General features: G+C 28.5%; 1 protein-coding gene across 3 annotated transcripts in view; it reads left to right on the forward strand.

Annotated features, from left to right (window-relative positions):
* Positions 1-14,412, forward strand: part of LOC142323337 (ataxin-7-like protein 1) — a 59,991-nt gene extending 45,579 nt beyond the window's left edge. Inside the window, exons 8-9 of one of the 3 annotated variants that reach the window (XM_075362830.1) lie at positions 1,575-1,689; positions 14,087-14,412. In XM_075362830.1, coding sequence (XP_075218945.1) covers positions 1,575-1,676 — 102 coding nt within the window. In that variant the 3' untranslated portion in view covers positions 1,677-1,689; positions 14,087-14,412. Of the gene's footprint in view, positions 1-1,574; positions 2,474-14,086 lie in introns of those variants that run through there. The other 2 variants (XM_075362831.1, XM_075362829.1) reach the window with 2 other exon arrangements.
* Positions 14,413-15,201: the final 789 nt, after the last annotated feature.

Raw genomic sequence — 15,201 nt, forward strand, 5'->3', positions numbered from 1 at the left:
AATCATTTTCCATATCAAGTATAATATTACAATCTCATTATATGATACTGAGGTGGCACTAGGTGGTATATAATTATATTCCTTGTCATCTCCACATTTACTATGGACTATTGATTCCATAGCAGGCACAAAATTAACATAGTACATCGAATATATAAAACCTGATTAAAATAGTTTTAAATATCAGGTGGCTTTAGGAATCACATATTGTGTATGAAAGGTGGAAATGAAAGTGTTAGAAAATCTTCAGATTGTTCTAAGGTTTCCTAGTAAATTTTCTTCAGTTTATCCTGAGTGCAAATTACTGTGCAAGGTCTGGTGGCTTGTGAAGGGGAATCACACCTTTGTTTGGCTGACAGCACCTTTTATTCTTGTAGGCAGCTTTCACTTTGTCCAAGAGCTGGCAGCGTACAAAGCAGTCATAGTGCAATGTTTGTGGAAAGAATCAACAAGCATTATGCCTTTCCAATCTCAAAAGATGGTTGCAAGGACTTTTTCAGCTGACAAATGCATTTTCGCCATTACAGGGCAAGTATTTTCACTCCTATGCCACTTTATACTCGCCAGTTTTGATGTGGGAGTGAAGTGATGGACTTACACCTCATCACATGTGACTATTGAATGAAGAAAATTATTACTCTCATCGAAATCAATTCAGGAGACTTGGTAATTTCCTGTCGGGCTTGTTTCTGATTTTGGGTCAGAGGTCTGGGAATCCAGCTCACACAGACTTTGCAGAACCTAAGGGCTTTGTGATAATGGAATGGGCACTTCTATGACTGATACTCATTTCTGAAGCAATTTCATTAACCATAAGGTGCCGGTAGGCTTCAGTTTGGTCACAGAATTGATTGAATGTTATCATCTGTTAACTTGTTCTTGAATGCCTTTTATGACTCATTTTCTGCAGCTTCATGTCCTGTAAATTTGCTGGTCCAGTTGTTGACTTGGGCAGATGATGAATTGTATCCCCAAACTGGCACCCAGTCTAGTCAAAATTTCAGAGGGTTGGATGCCCTCATTTGTGAGAAACTGCAGGATAATATGTTGTGTAGTTGATGATGGAACTTCTTGCTCTGACATGATGTGGCTGACCAGAGCAAATTCTGAGGGGGCTGGGATGTCCATCTCTTCCCATATCTCCACCATCAGTATCCCTCCACACTAGCCCACTCATGCTTGTACAGGAGCCATGAAGAACCCAGTTTGTATTTGACTGACCCTCGTACGTAATTATTTCTCTAGTTTTTAATGGAAAATTTAATTTATAAGCTTATCTGTTATACTGATTTATTTAATGATAATATTATTTTGGATTTGTGAGAAGAAAACAGAAAATAAACAAAATTATAAAAAATAATATATATTTACATATAAAAAAAAAATAAAAAAAAGGAGGGTAGACTACCACTTTGTCCAGAATCAGTATTTACTTAGGTTGAGGTTCAAAAGGGATATCCACCTGTAGAGTAGTTGACAGTTACTGCTTTCTTGATTGAGATCTTGTATCCTAGAATCTGTTTACTCTTTATTACTCTTTACATTACGTAATACAATTTTTCTCTTTTTTTCAGCTCGGCTTATTTAATTCACATAAGATAGGTGGATTAATTTACAATGGCAGGAAATTCCGAATGGCACGACATTTTGTTAGTGATCTAGAAGACTTGTATTAAAATTTAATAAATTGTATGTATACATACGTCTAGTATTAAAATAAGTTAGTTTCTCTGTTACGAATTAGACTGGCTAGCTCGTTTAGCAGATACTTATATTTTAATTTTATCCTTGTACTACCTACCTCTGCTATTAGATGTTAATGAATGATGTATATAATTTATTATTTTATGTTCTGTGTTTTTCTTTTTAATCAGGGTGTTAATTTCTTTTTATTCCATGGTATTTGTTTATAACATGGTTAGTAATTTTTCAAATCGTGTATTATTCATGCTTTATATCTGATTTTTGTGTTTTAATTATTTTGTATTTTTTTAAATATGTTAATGTATTATGTAGTTCATAATGTGTACGTATGTATACAGGTGCTCATATTTATTAATTCAGTTTTTTAATTGCCAAATACTGAATTATTTTTATAAAGTTTATTAAGAATTTAATTTTTCCTATTTTTGTATGTTATTTCTTATTGCAAGTGGTAATATAAAAAGTGATAATTCTATGATAATTAAGGAACAAGCTTATTTTTTAATCATTGAGATTAATTTTAAAATAAAAGAAGTATTAGTACATCATTATGAAAAAATATTTTAGATATTTAAACTAATTTTAATTTTCCAGATCACAAGTGAACACATGATTCAGAATACAGTGCCTATTTATTTTTATTATTCTTATTAATGTTACATCGATCAATTTTTATTTAATTGCTGTTGTTGAATTTTATTCTGTGATATATACACAATTTATTTATTAATGATTCTTTTATTTTTGTAATAATATATAAATACATATATTTTTATTAATTTTTTTATGGGTTTTTGTTTTTGTTTTGTTCTTCCTAAAACCTTTCAAGTGTGTAATTTTTTTGTAATTGTTGCACCCGTTGTCTATTTCTAAAAAATGTTCTAACATGGAAACAAATTTTTTTAAGTTTCTATAATTTAAGTGTCTGCTTTTATCCAGTCAACTCTTTAATTATAATCACAGTAACTGGGGATGTGGCTACTACAAATAAAAGATTTGAGAGATGACTGCTAAAAAAAGAAGAAAACTTCATTTATGTATATTAATACTTTTCTCCAATAGCCCATTGAAAAAAAAAAAAAAAATTGGTCGTCATTATTTTAACTTGATTGATATTGATAATTTTAGTTGTTAGAGAATTCTAACACCTGCATCTATCTATCTGAAGGCAACTGCATGAACATTATTAACTTTAGTAATTTATTTTATCAGTTTTTATAAATGTGGCTTCAGCACTGGTGTTTCACTGCACAGACTTGTTCTTTCAAAGATGACTGTTCCATGGGGTATTCAGAGTATTATGAAACCATTGCCTTATAAGATAGTAGGATGGTTTTCTGATTTATTGAAGATCCTACCTGTCCTGTTAACATAATGTATCATTACAAAACATTGTTCATATTTGTGCATATTGGTAGTACTGCATGGCTAATATTTAGCTTATACGATATTTTCTTATACGGTCTATTGTATAGGCAAACATTAATCAGTTCTGGTTTGCTGTTTACTTTTGGTATATGTTTTTTTTCTAAAATTTTATTTGTGCATCTAAATTTGAATTATATTTATTTTCTTTAATATTACTTTTTTAATTACTGTATATTTCCGCTACTAAAGATTGAAATTTATATAAATTGAAACCATTATAAAATAAAACAAATCACTCACCAATTTATTTAAAATCCTGCAAAATCCTCACACTAATCATCTAAGGCAAATAGCTTCTCAAGTACATCCTCACTTTCGTAGTTGAGAATCTTGTCATATGAGTCCCATTCTGTACCTAGCGAGTCGATTTCTGCTTCGTCATCAGTAACCCATAACAAATCGTCCTCAGTGTCATCCATAGCATTAGAAATTCCACATTTTTTGAAGGATTTGATCATTGTTTCCACTTTCACTTATGATTTTCATATGATTTGATTACGAAATCACGCAGCCAATCAAGTGATACAGCCCACATAGCTCCACCTTTTGTATATGACTTTTTGCCACTCATCATCCAGTTATTCCATTGTTCACGCATATGATCTTTGAATGGTTTATTCAGAGACGTCTAAAGGTTGTAGCACTGAAGTTAAACCACCCAGTATAACAGCAATCGTAGTATTGTTCCATGCTAAGTGATTTTTAGTGTTCTCAGTTACGTGACTGCGAAACATATCTCACACTAACAAAGTGTGTTGATTTCGTAGAGCATCTGGTCACCTCTGCCACACATTTTCCATCCACAGTTTTACACCATTCTTGTCCATCCTTCCCTTTTCATGAAAATGTACGAAAATGCCTGGCGGGAATTTTATTTTAGAAATAGTTTTCCTTTTGAAAATGACCAAGGGTTTTAAGTTTGTTCCATCTGCCATGCATGTTAATACTACTGAAAACCTGGTCTTTTAATTGCCTGTACTTCTTACTTTAACAGTTTTTATGCCTTTTTTTCCCACAGTTTTATTGTTTATCATGTCGAAGTTAATCGTTGTTTCATCCATATTTCCAATATTAGATAATGGAAAATTGCATTATGCCTCATACCAATAACAAACTTGTGACTTTATGGTCAAGATCTTGTGGTAATTTCTGTGCAATTTTGTTTTTTGTCGTATTACCAGATTTTTTCTGTTCATGAAATGATTGCACCAATCTATTGTTGCTTTAAATTCTTTGCCTTGTTCTGGATTGGCCCATGCCCACTTCAATGCATAAGCCCTAATCATATTTCTTGTAACAACATAACAATTCTGCCTCTGTTCTAGTACCTATTATGCAACATTATTTTCTAAATCTGGCCAGCAAGCTATTCCTCTCCTCATAGAACATTTTTTCATTGGCATTTTATTGATGGCATCTTCATTCACAGTTGTTCGATTCCTTAGCCTGTTTTATAACTTTTAACTTGAAGCTTGCTTCATATTTCCTTCTTTTTGTTGGTTTCTTGATTAGGCCCACACTTAAAAAATTTTACGCTGATTACACTTATTTACCTATTTGTACACAGTACAAATTGTTTGAACACACGACGATACCTAAACGAGACTACAACGTAACAATGCTAAAGGAGGCTTTTCCATTATGTATGCAACCGCTGACTACGACTGATCTTGAAAATTATTACAATGTATAAAAAAATCTATCATATTATTTAAATATGCTATATGATAATATTACATTACATTATAGTAGTAAAACAATACTAAAACAAAATAAATATTAAAAGTTATGTTTATTGAGCTACTGAGGGAAAAATGGACAAATTATAATTATTTACTACAGAATAGGGTATGTCCACAAAATAGAATAGCCCATATGATGCTTTTGTAAATAGTCAAGGTCATTTCCTGAATCAGTGCAAATAGGACATAATTCTGTATATGTTATACAGTATTATCCATGTGATGATCACTGATCTAAACTAAATTCATAGGCCATTGATAGTTTGGGGACCCTCTTATAGGACAGATATATGCTTAAACTATAAAACTTAGATGAAAATTTATACCTCATCTTATCTGCGGAAATATACAGTATATATATATATATTTTTTTTTATTTTAATTATAATTATGGTATTGTCGCATGTGGTATATCTTGCCATTCACTGATGTATTAAGGTATAAATAATTTTAAAAAACCTAAAAATTATAATGAAAGCATGTAATAATTAATTTAATTTTGATTTTTAGAATTTTTTATTTCATTTTACTCTGTATTTACTTCCATATAAGACCCCTACCTATTTTCCTGCCTTAAAACTAAAATTTACACTTATTTAGTTCTGAATTATCTATTAAAATTTATATTAAAAAAATTATTACTGTATTTAAAGTAACCTTTTTTAAACATAAGATAAGCAATCATTGGTGTTAATATATTGATCTGATATTTTTTGTCAAATCAATTATTGACTAGTAAGGAAATATGCATGTACCTGATGAGAAAAAGCGTGGTCTAAACTACTGAAGTACATGAAAAATATGCATAATCCTCACAATGATGATAGGTAAGACTAAGACTTTTCATGTAGTATTCCATGAAATGCAATAATTATTTTAATATTATGGATTAAGTATTTTACTGCAACTGTTCCCAAAACTAGAAGAATTATGATATTTTGTAAAACTTGCAAAACCTATATCTTCACCAAATGCATCATAATAAAAATGTAACCGTATAGTACAGTCTGTATTTTATCATTTTGTTTTTTTGAATGTATGCAGATGAGGTCATACTAAACTTGAAATACTCCATCTGCATAAAAAAGGTACAGGTTTGCTATATGATGAAGTCATCTGAGTCCACTGGTTGACTTATTGATATGATAACTAGGTTTATGTAATTACTACTTGAAAAACTCACATATGTGTATTGCTTGATTTAAGGTTGTACTCCCCTCAAGTATTACCATGCCAGTAAGAAATTTTGTGTAGTTCATGGGCTTATTGCACAAATACTGAGTAAAATTGAAATTAGCATCAAATAATTTGTATTTCTGATTTGTATATTCTATATGTTCTCCTCCTTTACTATTTTCATTATTAAGGGTTCTTATAAGAGAGTAAATATGGTAACTTATTCTTCTGTCATTGTTCTGGATAACATGTGAATCAGATGTTTGAGAGTTGACTGTACATTCTTTTTGTCATTTTGTGAAGAAAAATGTATGTGTATTTCTTCTAATTGTCTTTTAAATTGTCTGTAATGAGAAATTTCACTTAATTGTGATATATGTCATCCTCATCTATTAAATGCAATTTTCATCTTAAAATTTATTTTTCATGTTCAAAAATATTTTTTTCTTTATAACAAAATTTTCACTTATTCTTTTGGGTAAAAAAAAAAACTTATGCATTTTTCACTAATGGCAGAGGTAAAGGTAATAAGAGGTGAGTAATTAATGCTATATGAAAACATAACTATAACAGTTTTATTAATTTTGTTTTACACATTTACGGTATGTTTATTTTATGTAGTATTTGTTGATTATCATGGGTGAGTATATTTGTATGTTTAAAATCATTTTGATATATTTCTTTTGAAATCATCAACAATTAGAATACTGTTAAAATATTTATCTTAAGGTTTTGCTGTGCTCAACTGCATATCAACCAAACTGTTAAAAATTTATGCTTGATTTAAAATTAAAATAGAAGTTTTTCTCTTTATCATGTATTAATAATGTTTGGTGCCACCCAATGCAGATTGTGCTTGATCCTGTATCTATCCAAAATTCTTAATTCTGAAGTGAGGAACATTATTAATATTTCTTTTTAATTTCAAATGTAGTAATTTTAATTGTTTGTTTGATGATGCAGTTAAGTACTGTAAACTGCTAATATAAGGTAAGTGTTTGGACACTTTCCCGACTACTGTTGATTTCAGAAGAAATATATTCAAATTATTTTAAATATAAAAAGAATAGCAGCAGATTGAAACATTTGAATAATTGGTGTATAATGTAAAAGAAAAAAAATAGTTCATAATATTTATTTATTTACATTTTATTGATTATCAGTAGCAGTATTAATAAATGAACCGCCTGATTGGAATAATAATAAAACTAGGCATTGGAGTTAAGAATTTTGGCTTACCATCTTCTTCTGTGTTTGTTCTCATATATAATTACATTAAAAAATTAAGGAAAGACTATAGACTTATTAATGCGTAAGTATATAGGATATTTAAAAAACACTAAACAAACTTTTCACTTTTTTTTTTTAAACAATTAGATATTATGACTGTATTAGTGATTTAACAAGTTATTATTTAAGTTGTAGTTACATGATCAAAAATGTAGATTGTCTAAGGAGTGAAAGATGCCTTTGTTGTGTTCAGTTTTATTACTCTTTTAGGCAGTTCGTTTATTAATATATATATATCTCAAATAACAACAAAATAACCACCAAACAGTTATTTTGTTGTTATTTGGTACAGTGGTCAGTATGTTGATGAATTATTAAAATTTTCAGAAAGTTATTATATATATTTATATATATATATATATATATAATAAAATTTTATTTTTTAATAATTTAAAAACTAAATTAAGAACATTCATGATCAGTAATTAATATTTGCATTGATGTTATGCTACAGTGTATAGTTTTTTTAAATGTAATAGTATTCAATATTTGAATATTATATATATATATATATCTCAAATAACAACAAAATAATCACCAAACACAGTAACAGAACCTAAAAAACTAACCAAAAGTCGACTTTCATGGGATCCCGCATCATCAGTCTGTACAAAATTCTAAACTTTCATCAAACAAAAACAAAAAGTAATGATGTGGGATCCTGTGAAAGTCAAATTTTGGTATTAGTTAGTCGGTATGTTGATGAATTATTTGAATTTTTCTCAAAGTTATATGTATATGTATATATATTTTTTTTTTTCTTATTTTTTTAATAATGCAAATATAGTTTCTTTTCAGTTTTACTGATTATCAACATTATTATTAATGAACAAACCACCAAATATAGTTAGTAGTTAAACAGAGCTCATCAAATGAAAGAGGGGTTGTATGATCCTTAGATCATAAAAAATATTGATTTTTATAATTTGCATATATTACTAACGTAATAATGCTGTTTTTGATTAGTAATAAGTTTAAATGTATTATGTGTATGTAACTTCAATATAAAATATTGTATAATGCAATATTTATATTGAATGTGTGTAAATTATAACTGTCAAAACTAAAAATGTTCTAAGGATCAAAATAATTTTCACAAGGTACCTCTTGCTTTGGTGTGCTGGTTATAAATTACTGTATTCAGTGATTCATTCGTTAATAATCGTACAATAAGTATTTTAAATTGTTTATGATGTATTTATCATTAATGATTTCATTAAAGGTAAGTTTTAAATTATAGTTTTAATCGTTTAATTATTTCTTAATTGTTAACTTAACAATTTCAACATCCATAACTATTTATTTTTAATGGCTCTTTGTGTAAATTATAATTATTGTAAAAACTCTCTCTCTCTCTCTGTGTGTATATATATATATATATATATATACAATTTTTCCACTTATCTGAAGTTCAGTTTGCTGAAACTTGGTTTTTGGCTAACAGAATTGTTGTCGAAGGGCACTTTTTCTTTATTTGATAATCTATACTATTTGATAATTTATATTTTGTACTTAAGATATAAGCCAAGTAATACACTGTTTTATTAATTTTTTCCAGTTTCTTCATGAATGTTATGTATATATAAACAATTTCCATTTTATAGCTTAATCATTTCATAATTTGTGTTAAGATAATTTTCTGATTAATATAGTCTGTTGTTTCCTGAGTTGATATAAACAATTATAAAAGATAGAACACCAAGTTATTGCAGTTAATGTTCAGAGGAGTAAATGTGACTTATTTATTATGTGTATTTCGATCATTTTTTTAAGCTAATTAAAATGAGTAATGATCATTTTATTGTCATAACCAAGTAAACAATATCCCAATTGCTTGTTTAAGATATTTAGTGGGATAAATTTTTCCTTGAATGTTTAATAATATTGCGTAAAAATTATTACAATATATTTTATGAAGTTATTTAACTGGGTGTTTATTTCCTTATGAACTAAGTCAGTTTCCTCTTTTTAAATTATATTAACCGATTAAGATCTAATTTTACAATGTGATAAGATATTAAATCTGAAATATCAGGAGTTTTGAAAAGTTTCTGGAATTTGGTTGTAAGTAGTTAGGTGAAAACCATGATGTACTAACCTTTGCGACATAATTTCCACAACATTCATGTGCATACATAAATGTACAAGTGTATATGTGTTCACATGTTCAAAATCCTGGTTTCAGTGGTTTCAGAATAGGGTGGGTGGGGAATCAATACCGTCTTTGGAAGCCAAGAAATTTCAAACGGCTAGCGATGTGTGCGTGGGCGCATTGTCATGGTGCAGAACCCAGCTGTTGTTACCCTACAGATCTGAACCTTTGCGCCTAATGCTTTCACGTAACTGCTTCAAAACTTCACAATAGAACATCCCATTGAGAGTTTGACCAAGAGGAACAAATTCCTTATGGATAAAGCCTTTGATGCTGAAAAAAAAAATCATGGACTTCACATTGCTGCGAACTTGGCGTGCTTTTTTTGGCCGCGGTGAACTTGGCGACTTCCACTGTGACTACTGCTGCTTAGTTTCAGGGTCATACCTGTACACCCATGTCTCATCACCAGTTATGATGTTGGAGATGAAGTTAGGGTCATCTCTTGCTGAATTTTTCAATTCGCTACAGACAGCTACGTGATTTTGTTTCTGGTCGCTGTTCAACAGTCTCAGTACGAATTTTGCAGCAATGCATCTTTTGTTCAAATTGTCTGACAAGATCTGTTGCGCGGACCCATATGACATTTGTACGATTGCACAAACATCATGGATTGTTTGTCTATGATCTGCAACAATAGCCTCTCGCACTTTCGCAATGTTTTCCAGTGTTGTGCTTGTTGATGGTCTTCCTGAATGCTTATCATCATCAACTGTCGTTTGTCCATCTTTGAATCGTTTGTACCACAAAAAAGTTTTACTTTTACTCATAGCATTGTCACCAAATGCTTCCACAAGGATGCGATGGGTTTTTACACCAGTTTTTTAAGCATGAAGCAAAATTTGATGCAGGTTCTTTGCTCTTTAAAATCTGCCATTTAGAACTTCGCCGAAGCAGTAAAACAAAATGTTACACAACTGCACCAAAGTCAACAATGCAGCCTCTCACTGTCACAGCTGTTGGAACACTGATTTACGAATAGTACTGTTAGCCACATCTAGCGGCAGCAGGTCGTACCAGCAATGGTTCGCACGCGAAATTCAAATTCCCTGAAATTTTGGGTAGCACCTATATGTAATTTCATCTTATCCCATGTTGCTTTACAATTTTTCTACACATTAAAGAGACTGAACTTGTTTCATATTTCTTCTCAGGAGTAAATCATGTACAAACACCAGTTGCCTTAGTGTTCCTTTTTTAACTCTCTGCTGTGTTTATCAATCATCCAATACCATAGTGAATAATGCAGTGAGTGCCTATGATCCTCTTTTTTAATCTGTTCCTGTGTTTTATGTGGCATGTCTTCTCCTTTGTTTACTCAACCCATCAGTCCTTCATATATCCCACTAACAACATTAAATATATATTTAATGTTGTTAAATTTTAATGACATGACTTTTTCTTGGATTTTGTTGCCTAGGACTGCTAATTAGTTTACTGAAAAATCTTAGATGTTGTGTTGGTTATTTAAACCTGTGATACTCTTCACATTGTTCTATTTCCAAATGCTTGTCTATACAATTTACAGCAGTAAATAAATGGTTTGATTTATGTAGTTGTCATTTTATTCACATAAAGGATGATGGTAACTGTGTACCTGATCACAGGAGCATGATATTAATGAATTTTACATTAGTATATAATTCCAGAAACTTTTTGATTGCTCTGTGTATATATTAGCGATTGTGTATTTTATACATAATGTTGTAAGATGAAGTAAATAAAGCTTCAAATACTCTGTATGACAATTGGTTGATTAAAAACATTTTTAAGTTCAAATAATGTAAATTATAATTAATAATGACAGTATTATCAGTTAAATTGAGTGTGTTATTAACTGAAAAGTTAGTTTTTAAATATTGTTATTTGGTATTATAAAGAAATATATTTTGATTATGAAATAATATTGTAAAGATAACTGGAAGTATTAGTTTGAAATTATTTGTACATTTGTATAAATGCTTACCTTAAATTATTACATTAAATAAGATTTTTATTTCATGTGTTGTAAAATAAGTTTGTCCAAAGTTTTTGTGATCATGTTTGTTACTTAATTAATTTTACTTGGGAAAATATTGTTTTTCTGAGTTCAATATTTTTATAATTCATTCCTGGATCGATGCGTATAAAAATAACATAAAGGTACATTTTTGATAGTGATAAAAGCAAAATTCAGTTATTTCTGTAATTACTTCAACAATTGTATGTTTGATTTGGTGTTCATATTAATGAAAATGGTATGCAGTTAGATTAAAGGTTTTCAGTGTGGCGATTGTTATGGTAACTGCCTTTTCATATGTGTAATATTTTCATGTATAGGTTGTTTAAAAATTAAAATCTTGTTTTGCCTATTCCTTCCTGCGGTTGGCTGTCCTGCCATGCAGTCATTTTAGATTGATTTTAACGAATCTCTCATTATGTGAATGTATAGGATATGTCATGAAATAGGTGAGAGAGTTATAGAAGCTGGACATAAAATATAATTTAAATTTTACAGAATAAAATGCACAAATTATTAATAAATGTTTGCTTCGATTTTGTTTCATAAGAATTTGTCAGTTTTTGAAGGACAAACTGATTCAACTTTAATCTTGTGAAGGGCAACTTTAGTCTCTTTATTGGAATTTGTTCATTTTGAGACAAAGAGAAGAAAATTACCTTCACAGTTGAGTAAACAAAAAAGAAAATTATAAGTGAAATTTGCATCTTAATTTTTGTAGAAGTGGATCTTAAAGCAAACTGATTAAGAGAATTTGTACTTGTGACTAGATCTAAAGAAAAGAAAGTTTATTAAAACTGTTGATTTTTCTTGAAAATGTTCAGAAATTCTTGAACAAATTCTATTAAATGATTGTCAGAAATAAAAGTAATTAAAAAGATTAATGTTTAGTTAGTATTGTTTTTTTTTTTAAAGTAAAAATTAGCATTTAGTATTGGAAAAACTAGAAAATCACTTCAACTGTTACTTTTTTTTATTGGATACAGTGTAAAAGTATTGAGAGTAAAGTAATATGTTTTATCTAATAAGTTTAATTTTTATATGAACCCATGTACTGCCATAATTATAATAATGATTCACTCCATGCCAGCCAAAAAAATATAAATAACAATTATTAAATATTTAGTTTTTATTGATATTCCTTGCTTATTAATTTGAAATAACTTTTCTAATGTAATTATTGTTTTTGTGACTGTTCTCAGTATATATTTCTTAAAAAATGTATATATATATTTATTTATCTGATTAAAAAATAAATGAATAGGAAAAACAAAACAAAAATTCCTGTAGATGTAGTAACAACACAGTAAAATTTGTAATAGATTTTATTTCTTAGTTTTAGTCTGTGAAAAGAAATATTTATAGGTATTAAGAGATTATTATTGTTTTTTTTTCATTTAAAACTTAAAGTCTTAATAAACCAAGGATTCACTGCTCTCTTTGTTTACTCAGTTTAAAATCAAATAGAAGCAGTGCTATTCATACCAAAGTAGACAAAATTGAATGTTAAAATATGAAAAAAATTACATTTTATTCTAACAATTTTATGTGTAGCATGTTTTCAACTATAGCTGCTTTTTTTCAAAACCAAGTTCAGAGTTAATTGTCCATGGCATGTCAGAAATATTTTTTTATTACCTGTCAGTGTCTCCGTGGCAACAAATGTTTTTATACTTAAACATTTTTGTTGATGAAGTGTTTTCTATAAAACGAAAATAGATAATTTTATCATTGCTGTTTTTAAATATTTTTAATATAATTTGGCATGTTTAATGATCTTGTAGTACAGTTCGAACAATATTTGTATCTTACATCTTTTAAGAATTTTTTTTAGGGGGATGTTTAAAGATTAGTAAACATCTTTAAAAAAACCTGCTAAAAATGATTCACTTTTAATTGCTGACTTCTTTTTCTTTCTGTTAAAACTTTTTATTTTATTTTATAATTTTTTGTCATTTAATTTATCCTTTTTTTTTTTTAGTAATTTATAATATTTTCCTGGAGATCTATTCTGACATTTGTTTTAATTCAGTTTTTACAATATGATGTTTTATGGATTAGTCAGTTCAGTGGTTTTATTTACTTTGTTAATTATGTGTGTTTCGTAATTTTTTTTAGATACATATTCAGCAGTATACAATGTAAGGAATTTACCAATAGTATGAAATTTACGCTGAACTTATGTTGCTTCTTAAGAACCTAACCTGGTTATAATTGACTTGATCCTATAAAAAAAGTTTTTTTTTTCTTTTTTCATTAATAGGGTGCAATATAGAGTGTAAACATTTTATTTTGGCTGCTAAAACATGGATCACTGAATATTGGTACTGTGTGTGCAAGCAAGCGCTTGTGTGTATATGTATATGCAAATATTAAAAGAGTAATAAAAGCCTAAAATTCTTGTAAACTTTGTAGCATTTTATCTGCCTCATTTTTCACTTATATGGTCAATAAACAATATTTTATGCTGCTGGCAACAGGAAGTCAGATATTATGTTGTAATGGTTAATAGGTAAATTTAAGATCCTGAAATTTCAGTAATAGACCTTTCTGGATATTATATATATAAAAACAACACAAGTTTTTTCTTTCCAGTTTACTAAAGCGTTTGTTTGGTGTGATAAAATTTCTGAAGAGAGAAGAGCAGAAAGAGTCGGTGCGGGAAATAATACATCTTAGTAAATTAATGTAAGTTTAGGTGTATTTAATAAGCCACACCTAAAAGAAATGCACGTGAAAGACAATAGCATAAAAAAGTAATTTCAGATACTGTGTCAGTGACAATTTCATGTATGGCACTTATTACCTACAGGAATTCATTAGATCATAATTAAAGTTATAAAATCAAAATATTAGTTTCATGTTAGAATTTTTAACAGCTGTGTTTTTTTTTTAATTCCATCCATGGTAGAAATTGCATGATTGTGAATTGTGAAGTACAGTTTATAAAATTTAGTGGTATTAATATTGAATACTGGTTTTTAAACTACTATTGTTATTTTATTACACAATTTTGACCGTGGATTGAAAAAAGGGAAAATCCAGTGACAGTGTAAGTGTACAGAATTTCGAGGAGTATATAAAAGAATTGCTTTAGAAAAAAATATGTAATTTGTTCTTAAACTAAGTTTCAAAAACTTTCAGTATTATTTGTTATATTCTTTTAATAAAAATATTATTTTGTGAAGGTTTTAAAGTTCTTACTCATTGAAAATTTATGTCATTACTTGGTTGCTAATCACGTTTAAAATTGTGAGGTAATTTTCGTCTGAAAATTATTAACATGATAGTGTTGTTATTTATATTGCCATTAGTTGATACGTCATTACAGTTAGCTTATATCATTCTCTAAATGTGAAGTGATATTGACCACAGTATTAACTTTTAAGTTGTTAATGTTATTATTTACTAACGTATTAATTTAAAAAAAAATAAAAAAAAATATATATATTTCATGTCCATTTTTTATGAATATTATTTTCTAGTGAATTAAGTTAGATATGATTGATGACTTTACAATAAATCAAAAGGATTTTCAGAAGTATTTTATTGAATCTTTTTAGTGTGTGGCTATTGAATTAAATTTGACAGATTAAAGCTGTAATTATATATTTGTAAAAAAAAAGTGCTGTGCTAATGTGATAAAATGACGTTCTTAAAAGTAATTAAATTAATTTAGGATTTATTATTGTTATTATTATTATTCATGC

The sequence above is a fragment of the Lycorma delicatula genome, chromosome 4, assembly GCF_047948215.1.
Source record: "Lycorma delicatula isolate Av1 chromosome 4, ASM4794821v1, whole genome shotgun sequence".
Taxonomy (NCBI): Eukaryota; Metazoa; Arthropoda; class Insecta; order Hemiptera; family Fulgoridae; genus Lycorma; species Lycorma delicatula.